The following is a 14,436-nucleotide window of genomic DNA, read 5'->3' on the forward strand; positions in this document are numbered from 1 at the left end:
ACGAGGACCGCTCAGGCACCTACCTAGGTACTTGTGTGGTACGGATACCTACAGTTCCTTCGGGGAGTGTCCCATTGCTGAAGGACGCACGGTCCATGGGGTTCCAGGGCTACTCGCACACGCTGACGACGGTCGTTCAGCGCCTCGCCGCAATCTATTAGTGACATCAACAAGCCGATCACCCCCCGGTTGGTGGTTGGCGGCGTTGGCCGTTACGGGACTCGGGCACCGAGAGTCCTTTCAACTGGACAACACACACCCTCTTTACACCTCGACATCACACGACATTAGCTGTGCCGAGACTTTTTCGATCCGGAGCCTGAGAGACGGACGACACACCCACAGAGCCCTCAACCACGATCTTGTCGCAGCAGTACCTCGCCACGAAACTTTCCGCGCACCGTCTGCAGCAGGCATACTTCCCGCATCTCTCACCGAACTCGCATCACATAAAACAGCACCTCCGTGTACCCCCCCTCCCGACTCATGCCGGCCGGGCCTCCTGGTTGCCCCTCCTCCCAATATGGACTTCGAGGACGCTAATGGTGGCTTCGGCGGCAAGAAGCAACGACCACTGCCTGATGACTTGCCCAAATCCCTCGACGACCGCAGTCATCGTCCCGTCGAGCTGGTCCCCGAGACGGAAATGTACGATGGCTGGCAAGGTTCGTTCTCGGCATCCCCTCCTATCCATCTGTCAAGCCCGCAAGGGGGAAACTGCAGACTGACGACAGCCAACCTCTCACACAGGACAATCGCAGTTCCTGACCACGCCTGTCGTTCCAAAGCCACTCAATTTTGGCGACCTAAGCTTAGACGACCGCACCTATGACGAGGACATTACAACAGGCTCCAAGAACAGCGACGCGCGCTTCATGGAGATGATTGCCGCTCAAGCCGCTCATCGGGTTGGCCCGGGCTTCGACGACGAGGAGACGATACTAGCAGACGAAAAGCTGTCCGATGGTGAAAAAAAAGACATGTTGCAAAGAGCGTTGAACATGGCTGCTAGCAATGGCGATGTCGAGAGAGTCACCAACATTGTCAGCGGGAAAGCTAAGGCCTATATGGATATCAATGCGCCGGACGAGGACGGGACACCACCCCTCATATACGCGAGCTGCTTTGTGAGTAGAGGCACAATACAATGCTGGGCGTATATTTTCTGACCCGCGATCAGGGCCACGAGGGCGTGGTGCAGGCTCTTATCGATGCTGGCGCAGACGTTGACAAGCAAGATCGTAACCAGTGGAGCGCGCTCATGTGGGCGATGACGAATAGGCATAAAAGCATCGCCAAGGTCCTCCTCGACAATGGTGCTTCAGCCGAGCAAAAAACATCGTCCGGCCGCACCGCCTTCGATTTTGTGCCGCCAGACAGCGACATGTCATTCTACCTACATGATAGCGGATACAATATCGGCAATGCGGGAACAGACGACTTTTACAACCCTGGATTCTCACAGGATCGGTTTGAGGAAGAAATGGCGGAGAACGAGCTGCGAAGACGAATGATGATGGACAGCGCCCGGGATCTCGAGGTTGATCTAGGCAATGTTGGCATGGACGACCAGCCAGAGGTAGGCCCATGGTAAAAACTCTGCTTACTACTCTGTATGCTGACGCAAGCAGAACTCCGACGAGCTTGAAGAAGAACAGCCCGAGTTCGACTGGACCCGATGTCTCCATGACCAAATGTTTGTGTTCCAGGAACACGAGCTCGACCGCATTCTCGACATCATCATCACTAATATGACCCCCCAACGATCGCCGGCACAAAAACCTGTACCTGCGAACATGGTATTTCTTAGCGCAAGATACGCGCATTACCACTCAAGCCCCGATCTACTGGCCAAGCTCATGATATCCGCCATGGACAAGATTAACGATGTCGTGGAGCAATACCAGTGGGACATGACGATTCTAGCATTTTGGATATCGAACGCCACCCTACTGCTGCATTATTTAAAGAAGGACGCCGGGCTAGTGGAGGCCACGGTCGAATTCCAGGCCCAACTGTCGGAGCTGATAAACGAAATCTTTATTCTCATCGTTCGTGACGCTGAGAGACGCTTGGATAAGGTGCTCGATGCGGCGATGTTGGACCACGAGACAATACCCGGATTCGAAGACATCGCATTCCAGAACGAGTGGAGGATCTTTAAACGAAAGGCGCAGGTGAAAGAAGAGCCCCTCGAAAAGCGCTTCCGACCCCCTTCACCGAAGCAACGGGCGAAGCCTGCGCCGCGCAACGTCACCTCCCTACTGTCGTCTACCTTGTTCGTTCTTGACCTTTATGATATCCACTCTGTGATTACGGCACAAATTATCTCTCAGCTACTTTACTGGCTCGGCGCCGAACTATTCAACCGCATTATGTCTAACCGCAAATATCTTGCACGGACAAAAGCTATGCAGATTCGCATGAACATCTCGACGTTGGAGGACTGGGCTAGAACCAACAATCGCCAACCGGAGCATTACGAAGGAGGCGAGACAAGGTCGTCAGGCGAGACAACGGTGGACGCTGCCAGGCGACACCTGGCTCCCGTTATTCAGCTGCTGCAGTGGCTTCAGTGCTTCTCGTCACTCGGTCCCGATGACCTAGAGGCCCTTGTTGGTACCTTGCAACAGCTAAAGAGGCTAAGCCCACAGCAGCTCATCCACGCAGCATCACATTACAGACCCGAAGTCGGCGAAAAGGGGCTACCCAAGAGCGCCCTCAAGTATCTAAACGCGATCCAGGCGGAACACGTACGTAGGAAAGAGGATCGCAAGAGCAGTGCGCCATCAACACCAGTCAGGGGGAAACCCACGAACGGGAGCACCACGAATACGCCAACGAGCCAGGCAGCGACGCAGACACCTGGCGGCAATGAGAGCGATGGCGAGGAAGAGGACGCGCCGGAAAACTTGTTGATGGATCCAGCAATGATGCTACCATTTACGCTGCCGTCAGTCACGGATATGCTGGTCTCGTACGGGGCTGGCTTCGGGGGTGTCAACAGAGAGAGAGCACGCAAGTACATTCCCACGGTGCCGCCGGAGTTTTTGTCAAAACTTGAGGCTAGTGGCGCACGTAAGGGGCCCATGTTTAGTGAGAAAGATTGGGAGAATGAAGAGGTCTAACTTTTTTTTTTTTTTTTTTTGCTTTTTGGTTTTCTTCCTCGGTGGGTAAGGATGAAGTATTTGATTATGGGCCAGTGTTTGTAGTTACGCGCTGCACACTGGGTTTGGCTCAACAAGCGCACAAATCCAACAGAAGAGAACCGATGGCTGTGAAGTGTACAGAGCATGGAAGCGATGTAGCCCCAACAAGCATAGCGATTGATTGATTGATTCAGTGGGGAATGTCTAGAAAGGGGCGGATAACACAGATGCAGGAAGCAAACAAAGATGCATGGGGTACTGGGCACCCACAACTCCTGAAGTTGGAAGGTCTTGTGGATGAACGCCCTCCATGGCCTTATCAAAAGGGGCTTCAATCACAGGCGGTAGATACTGTGTGAGCAACCAAGAAAGAAGAGGACAGTCGGTTCAAGTTTTGTAATTAGCCTAACATCATGTCAGGCAGGATGGAGCAGAACCAACAGCCTGATGATCCGATCTGGGCCAGGGTGTAGGAGGAAAAGAGGCGGAATACTCTGGTCTGCGCCAACTAAACAAAGGAAAAAAGGAATATGTATATATATAAGCCACAGACCAATGATTTCTGTCTCGTTGTTTCCAATCATGGTTGCCTCACGCTGGAATGCGGTGGCTCCATATCAAGCCCGTCCGCTTTAGCGCAACGGTTCGTTCAGGAGCAGAAGCGGAGAGGGGACGAGGATGTGTTGCTATACATTTGAGTTGGTGTAAGCGAGACCGCGTTGACAGAGAACGAGAGTCATCCATGCTGGGATGGTGAGTCGCTATGTCTGCGGCTCACGCCGAGTCGCCCTGTTTCTACCCTACCAGCCATTTCACTTGCAGTCTACCTATCCGTGCCTCGTCGTGGCTTCAGATGAGTCGTTAAAAGGACAGGACTGTGGTCACAGGCAAACCCTCCAAGGCTAGTGGGGCGACCAGGAGCACGGACAGGAGAAAAGTGAAGGGTGGAGAGGACCCTGAAGAGGGGTTTAGCCAACTGAGCCCGACGTGGGCTTTGCAAGTCAAAGGGGTTTTTCTTAACAACCATATCTGGTAACAACAATACGAAATGGTACTGGGCCCCAGGACGGATGAGCTGGCTCAATGTGCCACGTCAGATCTTTGTCCCCTGTAGTTGTCCCAGGCGGTCGGCTGTCGAGGATTGTCGCGCAAATACCGCCGGTGCTTCTGGACGTGACAACAGCTAGAGTGTCACGCGAGGCGCGGAGAATAGCTGAATGAGAAGGTTTCTTCTTCTTCTTTTCCCTCCTCTCTCGTGTTTGCTTAGTATACGGGTGGCACTTGGCTCTCATGCGATAATTTGTCAGATGTCACATTGCGGTTCCGGGGAGAACAAAAGAGCTGGAGGTAAGTACGCAGCAAGGTAATTTTGAACCATTCATGCATGAAGGCGTTTCCTAGAGGTTCATCAAAGTGATTGCTTTTTATTTCCCAAATCGGGCATGGTGTTTGGCCGAGTTGAGCTGGATACACCTCGCTTCTTTAGCCCTCTCGCTCCAGCCGATCTCTCGGAGCTGGCGATGTCAAAGAGGACTACCGACTTAAGCTGACGGCAACTATCGACCAGGATGTTGCTATTGATGAAAGATTTAAGCGAGGATCGATCTAGCTATCGGAAGGATGGCGAGCGAGCAAGCATATGCTTGGCAGTCTAACTCTAGCTTTGGCGACATTTTCCAGCTCGAGTTTGTATTGGACTCAAAGCGTCGCCTAATACGTATGAAACAGAACTAATTGAGGGCTGTTTTGAACCAGGGATTTCTGGGCTAGAGTTGATCTGGAGCCCAACCGTGTGTGACTGCCAGCATATCGTAGGTAGGTTGGCTTGTTTAATACAGTAGGAGTCATGAAATCGATAGAGCATACATGTTGTAAGAGAATATGGATGAGAAAGGGGCCCGTGGCGTTTGTTTGCCATGCATATGCTTCACTTTTGTGTGTGAACGCGGAGATGGAACAGCCCGTCATGCTGAAGGGAGAGCTGGGACCTGGAAGACACACTCTCTAAGAGCTACAGCTAGTGTGGAGAGCCACAATGATAGCTCCACCGGAGAAGAGGGGGGGTGTCAGAGGATCATAGAGATCGCGTTGCTTCTTTTCCTAGAACATGTGTCACCTTAATATTACGGTCGCCTCGGCCAGCCTTTCTTGTGCTGCCTTCATGCGCTGCGGGCAATTTGTGTACAATTGAATCGGAGCAAAGCAGGGCGTTGATGGACCAACCACCGATGACAGGGACTGTGGTATCGTTATCAATATCCATCGATTTAGCAGTCATGAGGAACTGGCGGTGCGGAGCCTATCATGCAGCAACGCGGGCTCAATATTGAATGACCCCGACCCCGAGTAGCGGTAACTGCTGCGTAGCTCTACAAAAAAGGAAGGGTCAGAAAGAGAGACGGAGAATGCTCACCGACTTGATGGCATGCAATGCTCATGACCGAAAAAGTGGCCCTTTTGTTGGGTAGGGATGCATAGTCAGATGGCGGGAACTGGGGAACTACGGAACCAGTGGCTGACACGGTCGCTATGCTCCCGAGCCAAGTAACCTATCACGAAGCGTTTGTGTTGCTGCGTTGTTTGGGCGATTGGCCATGTGGCTGATCGCGGGTGGACTCTCGCGGTCGTTGCTTCTGCTGTCTTCCACATACCTGCCCGGGGTGAACTCTGTGCCTGGCTAAGGATGATGGCAAAGGATATAAAACTGTTGGCCTGTTGGTGGCGATAGTGAATATGGTCAGACAACGCCCTCATATAAAAATATCAAAATAAAAAACAAAAACGCCTCTGTAAAAAAAAAAGGATCCCACACGGTTGTCCCAGACCCTTGCTAGGCCAATGAGATCGGGAAGCCGCTAGCGGTACGTGTCTGTACGTACCGATACGTACTCCTTCTCTGTTCTCTGCGGCAGGGCACGTACTCCACCCCGACCGCCATGTGGTGCCGGACCACTGCCGGTCCTGCAGCACCGCTTCCTGCGTTTGCAATGCGGCCCTGACCTGGCTGGGCGGCTGAACAGAGGGCCATCAAACTCATCACTTGTGCCACTTTTCTACCTTACTCTGGCAAGGATACTTGGGATTAGAGGTGAAGGAGAACACCAACATACCCAGAGAGGGGCGAATCGGGAGCGAAGGTCTCGAAGACAGATAGAGAAAGAAAAGAAAGGACGTCCAGCTCTCCGGCTCCTCCTTCTCAGATAGCTGGTTTTTGGATCTTGCACTTGTACATTCGTCTTCACTTGACCCACAAGGTATGCCATACTGCCCTCTCTCCTCTTCCACCCCTGCTGAGGCAGGCAGCATATTCATCCCACTTTCTCTCTCCTCGGCCTCCCAATTCTCCCGTCATTCTTATCCTACTCTGCTTGTCTCCCTCACGCAGTCAAACGCTTATATCACTACCGCGCCCTTCTCGCCTGAACCACCTTCACTTGTACAAATCTCACGCACCAACGCACATTAATATCACAAACCTACTTTACCCTGCCTAGCCTGGCTTCCTAATCTTCTCGGATCGCTTTCCGAATCGCCGTTCCTTTCCTCCAGGGTCTTCACCTTGGCTGTTCATCGGTCTAGCGCCTGTCTAACTTGCCCCCAGACCCTGAGATTGGCGCACCTGAATCCGAGGCTCACCACCCTCGGCGCTCACGACGGTGAGCCACTCGGCCTGGCCGCCCGTCCAGTCCATCTTTGGACTTGTTGTGTTCCCGCCAGCGTGTCACCCATCGCAGAGCAGTCTGAACTCTCATCGCGCTGACACCATTGGGACCAGTGGCACCCCCAAGCACGGTCGGATCGACCTAAGCTTTGGCAGTTATTGGTCTTCCTCCCGCACGGGTCGGAGCACCTGAACGCCGCGCCATGGCGCCCCAAAAAATCGCCAGTATGCGCTTGAAGTCCCGGCCCACGCTCGTGCCCTTCAAGGACGATACTAGCTTCATCGCCCTTCGCTATGAAAAGACGGTCCAGGCAGAGCCTCCTATTCCTATTCTTACGCGAGCCCCCCCGAAACCCCTTTCCATCTCAACGGGTCGCACTTCCACTTCTACATCTTCTTCACTCTCGATATCGCCCTACAGTCCTGTTGTTGTGGCTCCTCCTCCCGCCATCAGTCAACACCCTGCATTCCGCCTTCGCGTAACTGCTCGCAACACGACGGCCAACGACTGGAAGAGGGATTCCGGACTTGCACCGACTACGTCGTCCTCGGCCACCATTGCTGAGGAAGACTGCGGGGAAGAAGCGCGCGTATACGATAAGATCGCCGTCCTGGGCACCAACATTGTGGCTGCTAAGTCACTGGAAGAGCCTGTGGCACCTTCCGTCTGCGATATTGATTCTGTCCAATCCACTGCTGAGTTGGCCGTAAGCAAACAACAATCCGGTAGATGCACGTCTCCAACCGACAAACAGGCCGCTACCATGGATCAATATCATTTCGCGCAGCTCGTACTCACTGAGAGAAAGGCGTCTACAAGCAGCTCATACTCGGTCGATTCATCCGTCGAGTTGTGGAACGAAAGGTTAATTGGCCTGTCACCCCCACCGCCACCAATAACCCCCCAGCGACAGGGCTCTCTTACAAGCTCCCAGAGCTCGCCTAATCTCTCCCCTGTTAATATCCCCGACAACCATGGCCTCCTGAGCAAGGATGCCTTCGGCTTCTCCCCCATTTCAATCCCCATCCCTACCGACAGCCTCCTCGATGACGATTTCCTGACGACCTTGGATTTCTCTAATCGAGGCAGTCTCATGTTTGGTGGTCGCCGCGTGTTCCCCGCACAAACCACCGACGGAACAATGCAAGACGGTTTGCAAACGGCAAGGGCCCGCACGCCTGCGCTCGCTCCTGCAGCATTCGCCCCAATCCTCCACATTCAATACGAGGAACCTGAGAGTCCTGTCCCCAGCGCCATCGAGCCCAGCGCCGACGACATGAGCGTATCTGAGACGATCACGACCGAAGTGAGGACCCCAGAGACGATTGCGGAGACGACCGCACAGTCGGTGTCCCAAGTCACCATGACAACCCCTAGCATTCGCGTCTTGTCTGCGGACGTGGAGATGGAATCTCGAAAGGTGAGATCGCTCTATGAATCCGGCGAAGGCCTCAAATGGGAAGACGGAGGCAGGCCGTCGGATGTTGGTGAGCATCTCGATGCAACCGCTGTACGTCTGACGGGGGAGTCTGAGAACGATCCGTATGGTTTCCGTTTTTTTCCCAATCCAGTCTCACGGCCAGTGTGCTAATCCATATCTCGTCTACAGCGTCGCCGAGCTCCAACATCATGCATGGGATACTCCAAGATCTGGAAGTTCCTATTTCCAAAGGCCCGAAAGTCGCAGCGTGCACGAGGTGGCGGGCGGTCTTGAAGATTGGGAGGATCTCGAAGGACAGGAGGTCGATCGGTACGGCTTCATTAGCCCACGCAAGGCCGAATCAAGAGGCGACACTCTTGCGGGGTCCAGATCGTCACAGCATGTTGCCAGGAAAAGGAATGGCCATTCAAAACGAGACATGTTCGGGCTGGGGCTACCCTCGAGGGGACCGAGTAAGAAAATGTCCTCCCGATCCCTCTACACGCAGAACTCCAACGCATCCGTCACATCCCGTCGATCAGCCCGATCAGCGGTCAGGCATGCGGGAAACATGCTTCCTCACAACCAGGATCGACGCTGGCGGAACGTCGCTGGAGGCATGCTTGCATTGTCGTTGGAAGACGAAGAGATGGTTGAAAAGATATCCGAAGCCATCAAGAAGAAGGAATGGGAGAGGACCGAGAAGTGGCGGAAGATGGCCAAGGTTGTCAAAGAGGGAACCGATGGCGAAGGCATGGAGTTTGAGTTTGACGTCAAGAATCAGAAGCTCATTGAGAGGACGTGGAAGGGCATTCCCGACCGGTGGCGAGCTTCCGCTTGGTACTCATTCATGGTAACCCACGCCAGGACCCAAAAGAACTCACCATCCGAAGACTCCATCATTACCGACTTCCATCGCCTCCAGGGCAGGGGATCGCCAGACGATGTGCAGATTGACCTCGATGTTCCTCGCACCATCAGCAGACACGTCATGTTCCGCAAGCGCTACAAGGGCGGCCAGCGTTTGCTGTTTCGGGTTTTACATGCGCTGTCGCTCTACTTTCCGACCACCGGCTACGTTCAGGGCATGGCTTCTTTGGCCGCGACGCTCCTCTGCTACTTTGACGAGGAGAAATGTTTTGTAATGCTCGTCCGCATGTGGCAGTTGCGAGGGCTTGAGAAGCTTTACAGCCCCGGCTTTGATGGACTGATGACGGCTTTGAACGACCTGCAGACTAAGTGGCTGGACGGCAAGGACGTTGCGAAGAAGTTGGTAAGGCATAATCGTTCCTTTCAGCCCTTGATGACATACTGATCCTTCCCCAGAACGAGCTTTGTATCGACCCCACGGCCTATGGCACGCGGTGGTACCTGACGCTTTTCAACCTATCCATTCCCTTCGCCGCCCAGCTCCGCGTCTGGGACGTCTTTCTACTGCTTGGGGAGAACCCCTCGGACTCTCCCAAGGTGCCCGATTCTCTGACCTCCATGAGCGGCATCGACATCTTGCATGCCACCAGTGCAGCTCTAATACACGCGCTGCGCGAAGTCCTTCTCGACTCGGACTTTGAGAATGCCATGAAGGCGTTGACATCCTGGATCCCGGTTAAAGATGAGAACATATTGATGAAGGTGGCGCGGGCAGAGTGGAAGTCCCGACAGAAGAAGAGGTTTTAGAGGGTCTTGCTTCCCGAGTCTGCCTAAATGGCGATCGCACTGTTCTTGCAGTTTCATTTGTTTGTTGATGATTCCCCGTTTATGGATATGAGTGCAAGGCGTTGATGGAGTTGGTCACGTTGAATCTTGACGGACATCGTCGACCAATACCCTAGGGTTGAGTGCAGCTTTGGTTCTTCCCGATCCCCCCCTCGAGAGTTTCTTTTGTACCATCTTGACACGACCGGCATACTGATGGGCTGTGGTCTGTGGGTTCTGTTGACGTACAGCGACTGAAGTGGAATTAGCCCATAACACGACTTTTCTTATACCCTTGCTGCGATGAGGGTAGCCTGGGAGGGAGCGTTTATCTAGAGCATGGATGCCAATGTATAATGTATTTTTGAAGCACATTTGCTGCCGAACTTCATCGTATCTTCCGTGCGGCGAGTTGGCATTTAGGACGATCATATCCGACCAAACAATGAATTATTTGCGAGCTAGCAGTGTCCCTGGCGCAGCAAGTCTGACAAGGCAGGTTTATGGAGACTGGCGTAGTGGCCTGTCGAACAAGGCAGACTGCGGTCATTAACTCCGCATATTGAAACCTTTTCCTTGGACCTCGAGTACGAGAGGATGCCGTTTGTAAATACTAGTGGGTAATGGGCTTGTGATTTCGATGGTGGAAGCTGAGAATTGCTTGGCTCTGGGAATGGATAGTCGGCTGGGGCTTGCACAAGTTGGAACCTCCGATATAAACTCGATGGTCTCAGGGCAATCTACATTAGTTCTATCGCAGACGTATATATATATCACAAATAACAGCTTTAGGAAATAGCTAGAAGAAAGGCAAATCGTTTTAATACTTCAAAGAGTCTGGCATCAACGCCTGTAGGAAAGAAACACTGTATTCTCAATTCTTAGTAGTAGGTAGCGTAGCATCGCTGATTAAGACTAAATGAGTAAGTAAGTAGGCTTTATTTGATTTTGAGCAAAAATGAGTGATACATACAACACCAGGTATTCGCTGGTCGTCACCGACCCAACTACTAATCCGGCCCTCACTGGCTTATCTATGGGAGAGCGGACGGGATCCCGAGTTTTCCAGTGGGTATGGTCGTATGTGCTGATGAAATACGTTGTTTCCATTAATGTAGCTAGATTCACAATAGAGAACCCGAATGAGAAATGCAATACGACGGCCTTCTCGAGTCAAGGTTGTCTTCAATCGCTCGCGGGGCCACACGTTCAAATATGAATGCTTTCCCTACAAGCCGATGGACCCACCTGAAATCTTAATTTCTGTTCCCTAATTCCTTATAAATTCGTTTCCCATTCGGCCATTCAGATGGAGATTGCCTTAGCCGCCCGTGAGTTCCAGTAACGGTTTTCTTTCGGAGATAACTGGTACCTGGTTTATGATATTCGTCTAGTTTACGACGCAAGTCGTGGCCGACTCGGCTTCATTGTTTGTCCACGGTTCCATGTCTTCGAAACGGGTGGCCGATTCTCTGAGCTATTCCCGTTACTCTCCTGGGGGCGGGCGCGCCCACCTGGAACGCCTCAGGGTCCATATGGATGGATGTATGATGTATGGTGCTTTCAGACAGGCGAGGTCGTCAAATGGCTGTGGTCGATGGCCTCTTTGTACTGCCATACTCCTAGCTCTCACTGGCTTGTGCATGTTTCGTAGATAAATACACCGACGCCAACTCCTCATTTGTGAAGGCGTATGATATTGTGACTATGAAGTGTCACTATATGGTTCGCGGCCTACTATATGACACAGCGTAGGTGACATAATTTTGATGGTCGTAGTCAGTTCATTCGGTTTCTTGTCTATCGTCAACTTTCGGCCAATTAGTATTGCGCCTATTTAACCAATGAAACGAAAGGAGATGAATGCAAACCCAGCTGTACAGCCTGAGGATTGATGCTCCAGTTCGAAGGTGGACGTGTAGATAGGGGCCATTGTAACAGACCCAGAACTCAACGGCCAACAACGCTTCCCGTGTCCTTCCTGTTAATGAAACATCGAAATATTGGAGATGTTCCTGTTAAAAGCGATAGGAGGACCGATGCATCGCGAGTTATCATTGTCAATTCTAAGTACATTCATCCAAATTATTTGCGCCCAATGAGCCATATTTCGCCCCAAGCTGAGGGAAAAGCCGGATATAGTGGTGGATTCTTCCATAGCAACAACCTACGAGGGTTCTTCTACAAGAGTTGAGACATTTCCTTAATGTATGGACATTTCTTGCGACACAGCAAAGGGCCTGGGCCTACATATCGACACGGAATGTTGTGTCGAGACAGGCTGGCGAGTGAAGCTTCTGAAAAAGGACGCGGTATGAACAGGTTAAGCCCTGGTCGGGTGTAGACGACCATTCCTCGTATAGAGTCGAGCAGTGGTAACGGTTGTGTGCGATATCTCCACCCGTGTTGGAAGATGGAAAATTGATGCTACATCTTCGAGACGTGCGATAAGGCTGGATTGGCATGTTCTCCAAGTCTGCCGTCCCTATGTCGATAATCAAGAGAAATGAACGAAAAGCCCGACCTCCTCTCGGAATCCAGATTCTGATACGCTGCCGAGAAGTTTATTGCCATGCCGGAATGAATCTTTTGCACCGAGCAACGTTCCAAAGCAATGACTATTGAACCCGTCTCGCCAACATTAGACGCTTCTGATAGAAGCCCGCGATGCCTGGGTACTTTGAAGCATAACGGAAGCCGATCTCGAGCTCTGTGGCCGAAGTCAATGGTCATTCACGCCGCCTTCACGACTGCTGTCGTCCACAGAGCCCTGCTCGGGCACACCGACGTTACACCTTGCAAAAGTACGATGAGAGAGCTTCAAAAGCCACTGTTGACCTCCTGGCATGGCCCTGGTCTGGGTCATATCGAAACCAGCTCGCCAACGTACTCGCAAACCTAGTACCGTTTCGACATACAGCGGCCATGGTATGAGACAGCAAGCAGCAGGCGTAAGAATAAAAGGTCGAGGTTTCAGACAGTTCGGCCCAAATTAATTCGCATATGGTTAGCCCTGAAGCCATAGAGAGTTGGTTGTTTGATCGCGATCCTTCGATTCCAGTTATCATGAAATCCAGCTGGAGCGATAAGCAGTTCAGTTAGGAAAGCCGTTAGACTCAGGATAAGCAACAACAGCCTCCAAAGCCCACATCAGGACAACACCATGACGGGGAGGCTTCTATTGCACACGCCGTCAGATCCAGCCAGCCCTAAGCGCCACTGGGAGAGACGCCACAAGCGCACCGCCAGCAGGAGTCGCAGATGGCTGCGGTACGTATCGGTGGCAGACTTGGCTCGTTTGATGGTTACAACTTAAGCGACTTCTCCCCCTTCACTCCAGGTCGGTTGAAAAACAGCTCGACATGTATCATTGGTTCCTCCATCTCGCACACGTTCTCATTCTCGGTCTGAGCACCTTCCTGCGTCCATCCACACGTCCCCATGACTATCCACGCATATATCTATGCCCACCCTTCACACACACCCCAATCTCCTTGCACCACCGGCTTCACTACCGGCACTTAGGATGCCGTGCCAGCCCTATGTGTGCGAGGCCCTGAGAATTAGAACCCGACGTCTGCTGCGAGTGCCAACATTCAAGTTCTGATTGGATCATTGGTACCACAGATGACGTTTTAAAACAGACAGTCATCCCATCATCTCGTTTATCCCTCAGTTATGCAACCGCGACAGCTTTTGCATAGACGGCCTGCTTCCTTCCTTCTATTTGTCCTACACAACCACGTAAACAAACCCAATCACACTGTTCCAAGCAATCAAAATAATAGCAAAAAGGTCCGAGGCGAGACGGGCCGTGGTGCACGGGGAGTTACACTCCACTGTCGTGACGGCGGAGTTCTCGCATAGGTTGGTACCCTTCCTGATGGATGGCGACTCTGATCATGTCCGAGTTCTTCTTTTCAAGGGGTAGATAGGGTAGTTAGCCAGTCAAACTTGCCTCAGAGTCAGTCCCAAGTACCGCCTTAGGCACATAGGTAAGCGATTCGTTTGTGCGACTGCCCGAATGGGCATAAGGGACAAGGGAAAAAAGAAAGTCGAGTTGCTACCGTCTCGGGTTGAATCGAACCACATGCTGGTTTTGCTTCTTCCTCGAATCCTCCCTGTTTCTGCATGCGCTATCCGACATGCAGGCAAGTCAGACGGGCGGCTGGTACTCCTGGCATTGGCTTTCTCGCCTCGCTGAGAGATAAGATGCATACCGGGAAAACGCAGACTCTCGTGTCCCTTGATGGCGTGAAATCTCACGTTGACTGTAGTCAAAGTCCACGTTGAACAGGACCAAACGCACTGTCCTCGAGACGGCCGGTGCCCTCTCTTTGCCCAACCAACCATATAATCTGACAACCAATCTCTTCTTCTGTATTGGCCATATTGGGGCCATCAACTTGGTAGGGCAAAGTCATTATACCGCGGGACGTAACGTTAGGGTCCGGCGCCTGGAATGGCGGGCGGACGGGCCAATGGAGGAGGGAGGTTGAGGGAGACAGAG

General features: G+C 52.4%; 2 protein-coding genes and 1 non-coding gene across 3 annotated transcripts; 2 read left to right on the forward strand and 1 right to left on the reverse strand.

Annotated features, from left to right (window-relative positions):
- Positions 1-523: 523 nt before the first annotated feature.
- GLRG_07311 (DIL domain-containing protein) lies at positions 524-3,128 on the forward strand (the record flags this gene model as incomplete). The annotated part of the gene is made up of 4 exons (XM_008097996.1): positions 524-665; positions 751-1,127; positions 1,181-1,579; positions 1,632-3,128. The coding sequence occupies 4 exons, from the start codon at positions 524-526 to the stop codon at positions 3,126-3,128; spliced, it is 2,415 nt and encodes an 804-aa protein (XP_008096187.1).
- Positions 3,129-7,013: 3,885 nt separating this feature from the next.
- GLRG_07312 (TBC domain-containing protein) lies at positions 7,014-9,908 on the forward strand (the record flags this gene model as incomplete). Its single annotated transcript, XM_008097997.1, has 3 exons — positions 7,014-8,353; positions 8,421-9,504; positions 9,558-9,908. 3 exons carry the CDS (start codon positions 7,014-7,016, stop codon positions 9,906-9,908), a joined length of 2,775 nt encoding a protein of 924 aa, XP_008096188.1.
- Positions 9,909-10,892: 984 nt separating this feature from the next.
- Positions 10,893-11,008, reverse strand: GLRG_12525. Its single transcript, XR_001139459.1, has one exon. It is a non-coding gene; the product is annotated as a 5S ribosomal RNA (ribosomal RNA).
- Between the last annotated feature and the right edge of the window lie 3,428 nt (positions 11,009-14,436).

The sequence above is a fragment of the Colletotrichum graminicola genome, assembly GCF_000149035.1.
Source record: "Colletotrichum graminicola M1.001 genomic scaffold supercont1.30, whole genome shotgun sequence".
Taxonomy (NCBI): domain Eukaryota; kingdom Fungi; phylum Ascomycota; class Sordariomycetes; order Glomerellales; family Glomerellaceae; genus Colletotrichum; species Colletotrichum graminicola.